Source organism: Meles meles, chromosome 2 (assembly GCF_922984935.1).
Source record: "Meles meles chromosome 2, mMelMel3.1 paternal haplotype, whole genome shotgun sequence".
NCBI classification, from domain to species: Eukaryota; Metazoa; Chordata; class Mammalia; order Carnivora; family Mustelidae; genus Meles; species Meles meles.
This window is the reverse complement of record NC_060067.1, coordinates 148,661,966-148,672,877: the sequence shown is the minus strand read 5'-3', so window position 1 is coordinate 148,672,877 and position 10,912 is coordinate 148,661,966. Positions and strand designations below refer to the sequence as shown.

At 43.9% G+C, this 10,912-nt stretch overlaps 1 protein-coding gene across 1 annotated transcript; it reads left to right on the top strand.

Annotated features, from left to right (window-relative positions):
- Positions 1 to 414: 414 nt before the first annotated feature.
- Positions 415 to 10,785, top strand: REELD1 (reeler domain containing 1). Its single transcript, XM_045998385.1, has 6 exons — positions 415 to 622; positions 3,768 to 3,990; positions 5,047 to 5,210; positions 8,310 to 8,622; positions 9,145 to 9,208; positions 10,034 to 10,785. Exons 1-6 carry the CDS (start codon positions 415 to 417, stop codon positions 10,640 to 10,642), a joined length of 1,581 nt encoding a protein of 526 aa, XP_045854341.1. The 3' UTR covers positions 10,643 to 10,785.
- Positions 10,786 to 10,912: the final 127 nt, after the last annotated feature.

The following is a 10,912-nucleotide window of genomic DNA, read 5'->3' as shown; positions in this document are numbered from 1 at the left end:
GACTGACCATATTGGAATACTGGGTGTTTCACTTCACCAATAACATATTATAGCTCACACTGTCCTTGGATATCAGACAGCTTGTAAAGAGTTCACATTAGGATACGAGTTTTTTCTGGTCTTATTTCTTTGACTTAATTAAATCCTCTTTAAGGAGAAGCTGTCTGGTCTAATGAGAAAACTATAAGAAGAGAGGTATTAAAAAAAAAGTGTTTAGAAATTGAAACACTTCCTACAGCCTCCTTTTGAGCTCGACCTTGAGCCCTTGCAATCTGGGGAGACGGCGCTAACGGTATCTCGGGTTTAAAGGCAGTGTGTATTCAGATCGGTCACCTTCAAAAGGACGTCATATTGTTTTCTGAAATAGCATCTGGATTGAAGCTGTTGTTTCTCGTGACACAGGCAAAGGGCAAGATGAGGGTCTTGGCTGTCCTTGGAGGCTGGGCTTGGGCAGCCCTCTGCCTGGCTTCCTGCTCAGCTGCCTTTTCCCATGGTGCCAGCTCAGGGGCCTGTGAGGACCTGCAGCCCAAACACATTCAAGCCCAGCCTCAGGACCCACGGACCCACCACGTCACCATTCACACCGGCAAGTCTTCCTACTCACCAGGTGACACGGTTCCAGGTACGTATGGGAGAGGCTTTGCAAGACCCCATGGGGCCCTACTGACCGATCCCAAGCTGTGTTTGTCCCAAGCAGGAGTTTCCTCCGCCAACGTTTGACTTAGTCCTAAGAAGCAGTTATTTAGTCAAAGATAAGTTATGAAATATTTGTATCACGAGAACCACATAACTAATCTCTATATTGATATTCCTTTTTATAAGAAGGCACAAATAGCATTATTATAAAAAAGTTATCTGTCCTACTTATAAGATAAAAATGTAATCACCCTAAACAAACTTCATATATAGCGTGTGTGTGTGTGTGTGTGTGTGTGTGTGTGTGTGTGAGAGAGAGAGAGAGAGAGAGAGAGAGAGAGAAACAGGCTTTTGCCTCTCATTATTTAAAACTAAAGTCATTTGCAGAGTGAAAAGTATTTCCTGCTATTTTAGTTTGGGTGCCTACAAAAGCAGAGAGAACTCCAGGTGCCAAACGCGGTAGCTGAGTCTACGCAGCTGCGAGTAAATTCAAACACATCAGCGATGTTGGCTCGATCCCCTTTGGACTTTGCTGATCCTTTTGATGACAATTAGAGGTGATAAACCAAAATAAAATTTACTCTGGAAGTACTGTTTTGCCCAATCATTCTGTTCTGTTGGTAAGTATGGGGAAAAAAATTTGTGAGCAATATATTGCCCCCCCCCCCATAGCAATATACTCTCCAAACTGAAATTCAGGCTATTCCAACAGAGATTCCCAAACTTCATCACATCATGATACAACGAGGAAAGGATAATATGTGTAGAGCGTGCTGGGGTGAATGCGAGGGGCTGCTCAAAGCTGGAGGCAACTTTCCTGGGGGCTCCAACTGCCACAGCATGCAGCCAGGCACCCCAGCATGAAGGGATTGATATGTTGGCACTCCTGTGTTCTGTGACTAAGGGAATGAAAATGGTAAAAATTGAAGCACTGTATTAGGGAGAAAAAGCTGTAAAAATGACCCAAAATATCATGACACCCAATTTTTTTTTAACTTATTTGAGACAGAGAGAATGAGAGAGAGAGCATGAGAGGCGAGAGGTCAGAGCGAGAAGCAGACGCCCCACTGAGCAGGGAGCCCGATGTGAGGCTCAATCCTGGGACTCCAGGATCATGACCTGAGCCGAAGGTGCCCCTGTGTGACACTTAACCAACTGAGCCACCCAGGTGCCCCTGTGTGACACCCAAATTCTAATAAAAGACCTGAAGGAAGCAAATTGGATTGTGGTTGGAACTAGGACACATATATAAGAAAGAACTGGAGAGAGCACTTCCTAGATTCAGTGAGGGTCAATTATTACTTTATTGTGCTGGGATTACACTGTACTTTCTTTTCTTTTCTTTCTTTTTTCTTTTTTTTCCCCCTGGGATCCCACTAATCTGTGATCTCCTTGAAGGTAAGGACCATGTTATCCCATTCATGGATGTATGCTCAATGCCTAGCACAATGTCCAATTTTAAATAATAAATAAATACTTGGACTAATGTTTACTACTAAGAGTTCAAATGCATGGAAAATAAAATGATCACAGACACCAAGCTGCATTGAACAAGCCTATGAAGTTATGACCCTGGTTTTTGCTACTCATTTCATTACAAATGAGTTTACCTTATTATTTATGTCTGTAAGAAAAATTCCTGCAGGGGCGTCTGGGTGGCTCAGTCAATAAGCGTCTGCCTTTGGCTCAGGTTATGATCCCAGGGTCCTGGGATCGAGACCCACCCCAGGCTCCCTGATCAGTAGGGAGGCCTGCTTCTCCTTCTCCCACTACCTCTGCTATGTTCCCCCTCTTGCTGACTCTGTCTGTCGAATAAATAAATAAATTCTTAAAAAAATAATAAAAGAAAGAAAGAAAGAAATTCCTGCAAGTGAAATTGCTAGATCAGAGGGAAACTGCATTTCTGGGCTTTTTTGGTGTGTGTTAAAAAAAAAAAAAAAAAAAAAAAAATATATATATATATATATATATATATATATAAAACATAAAATTTGCCATTCTAATTGAAGTATACAGTTCAGTGACATTAGGGACATTCACAATGTTGTACCCCATCACCATTATTCATTTCCAGAACTTTTTCATTATCTTAAGCAGAAGCTCTATACCCATTAAACAATAATCTCCATCCATCTCTCCTCTCAGATCCTGGTAATCTTTATAATCTTTCTGTCTTTGTGATAATTTACCTGCCCTAGGTACCTCATGTAAGTGGAATTGTGCAGTATGTCATCTTATATCCACTTACACTTATGATTTCACTTACTGAAACTTACATGTAATGTCTTGCAGTTCATTCCGTGTTGTAGCATGTATCAGAGGTAACTACAATTTAAATATGGAAAACATTATTAGGTTACCTCCTCAAAGAGTTGCATGGTTTATTGTTCTATTGTTAGTGAATGACTGTCCTGGTTTTTCCACAGTGCTATCAATACTGGTTATAATTCTACATTTTATAATTTGTTGAAAAGATAGGTATCTCAATAGGGTCTCATAATTGTTTTTTAAATCATGATTTTTTTATTTCAAGTCTTTATTTAAATTCTAGTTAGTTATCATATGGTAAAATTGGTTTCAGGTATAGAATTTAGTGATTCATCACTTACATATAACACTCAGTGCTGATCACAAGTGCCATCCTTCATAAATCATGATTGACTTTATTTTATTTTATTTTATTTTCTGTCTGTGCCCTTTGATAACTTGGGATTTGGTCATCTTTTTATTGATTCACCATTACTCTTTGTATATTTGCCTGTTTTGTATCTTTACAAATACTTCTTGGTTTATAATTTGTCTTTTGATTTCTTTGATATTCACAATTTTTTACATCATCTTTTTCTTTATGGCAATTGGGTTTTCCTTAGAAAGGCATTCTAAACTACAAAATTTTTAAAAACCACATTTTTCCCAAGTTTTTTTTTTTTTTAATTTCATTTTGACATAACTTTGATCTAAATGGAATTTACTTTGGGTGTGAAGTAGCACTTCAACTATTTTTCCCCCTAATAAAGTGTTTACTTTTGGGGGGCTGGTCTTAAGCTTTTAGTTTTGAAAATACCCATATAAAATCAGCAAATGGAACCACATCAAGAGGGCTCACCTCAGACGGTTGTTTTCTGTTGCAGTGACTGTGAGGAGCAGTCAAGATTTCATGGGATTTCTACTTCAGGCTCGAAGAGTGTCTGATCATCAAATAGCTGGCACTTTTGTTTTCATGCCTCCTCATTCCAAAGCAATGGCTTGTTCTCAAGAGGCTGACACTGTCACCCACTCTGACAAGTCCCGGAAGAGAAACCTGTCCTTCGAGTGGAAGGCCCCTGCCCAGCCTGTGGGGGACATCACATTCCTGTAAGAGTGAGGGGAGTGCTCCTTCTTGGTAATGGAGCCTTACCCTCTGAAGAGAAGGAGGTTCTCCTCTCCCTTCCTTCATGCTTCAGCCCCTACCTCCAGCCACCTCATGACAAGGACAGGGTCATGAAGACTGTCCCAACTAGACAGTCAGTGCAGAGGGTAACCAAAAAGGAAGTTGCCCCCAGCTCCCCTCTCTGTCATTATCCACAGCTTGGGGGCCCCACAGTTGGGGGCCCCTCCTCTCTGGGCACAGATGCATCTTGGCCAATCTCTCCAGGAAATTTGGACCAGAGGAAAAAGAAGGACCAGTGGGAGAGTAGGGAAAACTGAGAAAGACAGGGACTGAGGCAGACAGATAAGTGGACACTTACTCAGGCCCAGGGAAAGCCACTGAGGTCTCTGTGCCTTGGCTTATTGTCTATCAGATGGCCGATCGCTTAACTGACTGAGCTGTCCAGGCACCCCTAAATTAATCAGATTTTTATAGCTGCATTCTGATTATTTAAACTGGGAAAAATGATTCCAGCCTATAATCCCCACTTCAGTGAAATTTGGGGGAGGATAAATGAGATAATGTTTGTGAAAGGGATTTTTACTAAAGAAAGCTATTAAGTATTCAAAATATTAGTTAGAGTACCAACAATTTATCTCTGATTTTCAATGGAATCGACAATTACAATAGAGCTGTACCATTGTACAACAGAATTATGAAATTTTCAATCAACAGAGTAACTCAATTAACAATATGCCAGTAATGACTAATAATAAAGTTAAAGACGGAATCTTTTGAGACTAAACAGTTCAAGAAGACACCTTTTAGTCTAAATGAGGTTTTCTAATGACTGTATTTATTCAGGAGGGGAATTTAGACATATCCTTCCCTGTTTTAATTATTTGCCGCTATTGAGTTTTTGTTTCTAAAGAGAGTGGAGTCACCCAAAGGGCAATACAATCATCTCTTCAGTTTTCCTGTTCACATAGACTTTTGTTCTTCTTCAGGTGTTATTTAAGGGAAACCAAACCCTCCCATCATTTTGCTTTCTTTTTCCACAGTCTGTCAGTCGTCCAGTCATATTTCATTTACTGGGAGAGGATCGAATCATCTGCTGTGTCTCAACAGACACACCTTGGAGCCCACACTGACCGTCGCGAGCTGCCCGGCTCACCCATGCCAAGCTCTGGCTGGAGTCGGGAGGCAACCGAGAGCTCCACGCCAGGTACAGCTTGCCGCAGGACTCAAGAGCCTGGCTGGCAGCTTATGGGAAAGAGAGGGGGAGGCAGCTCCCCGCTGAGCAGGGAACCTGATGTGGGACTCCATCCCAGGACCCTGGGATCATGACCTGAGCCGAAGGCAGGTGCTTCACTGACTGAGCCTCCCAGGTGCCCCTAAATTAATCACATTTTTATAACTGCCTTCTGAATACTTAAACTGGGAAAAATGTGATTTTCACTTAGAAGGTACTACAGCCAGTTCCAGTTCCTGCAACTTAGGCACTAAACACTTGCCTTAGGTGGCCACAGCAGCTCACGGCCAAGGGCAGGAGGGCACGCTTGCCGTTGCTGTTTGTCCACTGCAACCTCACAAATTATGGGGGGCCTTGGGGTGGACAGTTGAAGTCTGCCACAAAGCCAAACCACAGCACCCACCTCCCTCCACTCCCACACTTACCAGTGGTCATGGCATCTCCTTGGGGTTCTTCAGAAGCCTGGAGCTCCACGAGGAGTGCAAGAAAGAGATGATCTTTTCTTCTTTGTACATGAAAACTCTTCCAGCTTTCATTGTTACTTTCCATGGTAGGTAGAAGGCTCTTTGCAGCCTGGGTTGGAGAAAGGAATCAGGGAAGAGGCTGCTTGGACGGCAACGGACTTTTTCCCTGGTTCACCACATCAACCCAAGACTCCTTTGGCCCATGAACTTCTGCAACAAAACAAAACAAGAGAACATAGTGACAATACAGCTACAGAATACAGTGGTCACCTGAAAATTGCTGGGGATCGGGAACTCATTTCCATTATTGATTTCTAGCTAAGTGCTCCGAACGGACGCACTCATAGAGGCCACCTGCACAGACGCTCCCGTCTTTAATCCTTTCAATTGCACTTTCCTTGACTCTGTCCTTTGTTCTTGGCCAACATGCTCATGCCTGACTTGGCTCAGGCTAGCAGACCCAGGCACATGCCCCAAACCACCTTCTCCCCACTGCCCAGCCAACCTTCCCACCAAGATACTCCAAAAAGCAGAGTCGAGATCTCAGGGTCTGACAGTGTGGCCTGGAGAAGACCCTGCAAACCCCTCATGTGTTTGAAGTCTCATGTGTCTTTTTCTGTCATGCAAATGTTGCATTTTAATCCCAAGCATGTTTGTTTTAATATGAATGTGACTAAAGGTGAGGTGTCAGGAAGTGACATCATGTCTCTGCTCTCTGTCTTGGGACACTGCTGGGAACCTTGTCCCTCCCGGGGTGACAGACTCCCCTCTGAGCAGCTCCGGGGTAAACTCCTCAGTATGCAGCTGCACACAATCCTGCCCTCCTGGCCCAGCCTGTTTTCCTGCCCATTCCTCTACACAAACCCCAGGGGTTCTCAAAGGTAAAAGGAGTGTGTGTGTATATGTGCATCGTGGCGAGGGGAGGGGAGGTCATCTAGCAAAGTGAAATAGATTTTGTGGGATGCCTGAGTGGCTCAGTCAATTAAGGTGCTGCCTTCAGTTCAAGTCATGATCCCAGGGTCCTGGGATCGAGTCCTACATCGGGCCCCCTGCTCAGTGGAGACCCTGCTTCTCCCTCTCCCTCTGCCTGCTGATCCCTCTGCTTGTGCTCTCTCTTTCTGTCAAATAAATAAAAACCTTTAAAAAAATTTCAAAAGTGACTGCAGTGGGCAAATGATGAATCATGAATTTCCACATTAGGAAGATAGTATATTGTACTTTTCAAACTTATTTCCCAATAAACCCTCAGGACACTTTGGGGTCTACCCAACCCCATTGGGCATGATCTCCATGTTTTGCCTTCTTACACTTCCTCAAACTGGGCTCTTCTTCCTGCTTATCTATTTATCTTTCAAGGGGAGGTTCAAATATCTCCTTTGGGAAACTTTCTCCCATACTTCTTGGGAGGCAAATGTAATTGCTTTCTCAATTCTGGATTTAAAGCACTCATCACGCCATCATTTCTAAGACTGGGCATCTGAGAGTCTCTCCTCCTGGATTTCGAGTTCAGGAGCAACAACGGCCACTACACAGTTCTTCTGTACCCCCCAGCATTCACAGTGATGCCCATCACACAACGAGTCTGCAGGGAATGTCTGAATGCATTCCGCGTTCAGGCAGAAGTGTAAGACTGTTGAGCTTTTGCCACATTCTGTGTGTCCGTTAGGCTTCTTTGTTTTTCACTTTAATCTCAATGTTTTGGAGTGTTGAAGGCTTTGGAGAAGAGTGGGACAAAAGGGGGGAAAAGTGCATTTCACCCCAGTTAGAGCCCTGGCCAGAGGAACCTCCGCTAATCTGTTTTTCTGTGAACACCATCATAGTCATCCTAAGCCTTATTACGGTAAACCTTCATTGCGTGTTCACCTGTGCCCTGTGCTCCATGCTTCTACATCAGTGATTTTCTTTCACCCTTCAGCAGCTCTAGGCTATAGGAACCATTATTGGTCCCATTTTGTAAAAGGAGAAACTGACGCTCTGGGAGGACTTGCCCCAAAGAAGGAGTTAGAGGAATGGAGAACTGAACCCAGTCATCCGACTCCCCGGTCCTTTCTTGCTTGCTGTGCTCTTTCTAATTTCTATTTCTAAAGCTCTCGGCTGTCATGCTGGCCAGTCACGGATGGGAAATGAGATGGTGGAGGGCAGTGGAGAGCAGTGACCTTGACTCTGCCCATGGCAGAGGATCAAGTCATTATCATCACCAGAGAGACTTTTACTATTAATAATATGGCAGGAAAGATCTAGGGCTTTCAAAAATCTTTGATTTGTGGGATTCTGATTTTGTTTTTTTTTTTTCTAGCTAGAAGCAGTTTTTGGCAGAGGTAAGAAAAAACAGAGTGGTCACAGTGGTTTCTACACTCCAAATCCAGAAGGCCAAAGACTTACTATTTAAAGAGATATTACAAATCGAGTCCATTTCCACTTGGTCAGGGGCTTATATTACTGGGCATATCATCCTTTTATTAATACTTTTGAGTAGCCCAAACTTAATCGTTTGTTTTAAAGGTACATTAAATTCTCTAGTATTTATCCCATTCTCATAGTTGTTTGTGTTAATCAATACAAGGAAAATGCTCTCACTCTCTCATGGTGTCTTTGGATCTCTGTTTAGCTCCCAGACCCCTCAGCACTCTTCCTCAGCAACGTGCAAACATCTTTGCCGTTGCTCCAACTGGAGCTGCAGAGGAGAACACCTTAGATCCCTTTCCTGCAAGTTTTTGGGTGACAGAGTTTCCTGGGGGTGTGGAGACTCTGTTCCAGTCATCTTCACACACAGCTACTGCTGTCAGCAATGGCCAGCAACCCAGAGGGGACATCAACACAATCCTTGAGCCATCCCTGGATATCCATGGGCTGGAGAGCCTCATGGCTCTCAGGAGATTCTTCTCAGAGGGCATTGCTTCCAGCCCTAGCACCCACCTCAGGTAATGGGTCAGGCGTGGACCATTCAGTGTGGGGGTGGGATAAAACCAAACCCTGGGGTGCTGAGGGAGTCTGAACTTCTTGGCATCTGACAGGAAAAGATCTCACCGTATTTATTCTTAAGTGCACAGGAAACCCTGATTGTAGAAGGACTACTGGCCAAAAAGGCTGGGTATGAAAATCGCCTGGGGGGAACTGCACTTTCTTGGATAGGGTGAGATCTCTGATATGCTATTATATATAAAATCAGATATAAATGTATGTTTTATAGAAGAGATGTATAAATTTATAATATATAAATACATATTTTATATAAAATAAATAAAAGCATTCAGTGAGGCTTTGTTGCTATACTCAGTTGCCTCTTCCCACCCCATCCCTCTTTCCCCTTCAGCTCCTAACTCCAAACTCAGGAGTCTTTCCAAGGAAATCTGATTTTGTCAGTATATACAGCAATGGTAGGGAATGTTGCTTTTTGATCTGTATACATGGTCTTCTCTTCACCCTTCTATCCTTTGCTTTAGGACTCAGGATGATCCAAGCTTTGATTCATTGGAAACTTGCCTACCCTCAGATAGGGATGAACAGGTAACAACCATGTTTGTCTGTGGGTGATAGGGTTGATATTTTGATCCCAGTGTGGGAAGTTCCAGGCTGGGAAAGCAGAGCTATTAGACTAGTAACCAAAATTTGAGAGAAGGAGGCAAGGGTATGATATATACGCAGCATCTTTTTACCAATCAATACCAGCCTTTCTGTTATACACAGTGTCTCCAAAGTTATCGACAATTGTAGAAATTGATAGTTTTAGTGATTTGTTTTCCCACTTAGCCTCAGTTAATAATTCCTATCTCCCCACCTCTCTACCCCTGGCTTTATAACGTCGGCCTCAAAATGCCATGTATGGCTCCAGAGGTTAGATCAATATAAAATATACATGCCCACTGATTTACTATTCCTTTGAAGTCTTAAAAGGAACACAAAATAAAACATGGTATAATATACTTACTCGTATTTATTGGAACCTACAACAGATTAAATGACATCTTGTGTGGGTCCTAGCATAAAAAGACACTCAAAGCTTTCTGCCCTTGGAGATGATAATCATGCATGTTGGTCTGGAAGCCTCTTAAAGGACCCTAGGTTTATTCTTGTGACGGTCCTCTACGCTCTCTTTGTGGGGTTTCCATTAGCCACCTTATCCCCATCAATCACAAGGGCACATCTATCTACTTGAGCATTTTAGGAGCTCTTTCAGGAGCAGGCACCAGCCTGGGTTTTCAGATGCTGCCTGGGATCTTTTACGAAATCAGGTTAGGTGTCGAAAGAAACACAGGTTAAGTGTGAAGTTGGGTAGAAGCTTAGAAGAAGACCAGGTCTTTTGAATTCTCTTTTTTCTCTTTCCTTTTCTAGGACAAAATGGAGTCCTCTAATAGGACCGTGATGAAGTCCCCTCTGTCTACTGCCCATTTTACCCATCCTCAGCACCTCTGGTTGTCTGAAGCACTTACTGGCAACAGGGCTGGGGCAGCCACCCCAACCCTTGTCTTCCCCTCCTCTGCCACTTCCAGGTCACCTGCTGCTGCAGCCCAGTCAGAAACATGGAGGCCTTCTCCCAGCTTCTTAACTCAGCCAAAGCGCAAGGAACCCAGAGTCGGGGAGGAACATGTGGGGGACAGAGTGGGATTCCCCAGGAAGACCAACCCAAGGCCTGAGGTTGGGCAAGAAGGAGCCAGTGCCCCTTCAGGGATCCAGCTCAGGACTCCCCAGCTGGGAATCCTGCTTTGCCTTTCCGCCACCTTAGGCATGGCTCTGGCTGCTGGCCTCCGCTGCCTACACGACCAGTATTGCCACAAACGGACAGAAGTGTCCTTCAGTGAGCCTGCCGGGGATGCTGTTGCCAGGAGTGACAGTGGTGAGACAGTGCATGTCAGGGAGATCAGGGAGAACAGTTTTGTTTTGGTTGAAGCGGAATACAACTGGACCACTTCCTCTGTGGGTGGCGAGAAAACAGTGCTCTGAGCAGACCGTCGTCTTAGGCCTCTGAGTAGCCCTCCTCAGACCCTGCAGTGCCTCAGCCAGAACAGAGCTAATGAGAATAGCTGATGAGGACAGGGATTCTCTGTGCCCCTCACTCAGTGAGCAGTTAGTGGAGGACGCTGGGAAAGGACAGTTTTATCAACAGAGGGAGTTCTTCCCGAGCTTTGTTGTCTTAACATCTGTAATTTAGCTGCTTTTTTTCTATTCACAATTAGACGTTCTGTTTGAAGAGTTAAACTCAACACAATGAAT

Bases quoted from the DNA above. Each gene is read 5' to 3' on its own strand.
- REELD1 (XM_045998385.1), top strand. From the start codon at position 415: ATGAGGGTCTTGGCTGTCCTTGGAGGCTGGGCTTGGGCAGCCCTCTGC. The intron at 8,623-9,144 runs GTAATGGGTCAG...CCTTTGCTTTAG, and splicing joins AGCCCTAGCACCCACCTCAG to GACTCAGGATGATCCAAGCT. The intron at 9,209-10,033 runs GTAACAACCATG...TTCCTTTTCTAG, and splicing joins CCTCAGATAGGGATGAACAG to GACAAAATGGAGTCCTCTAA.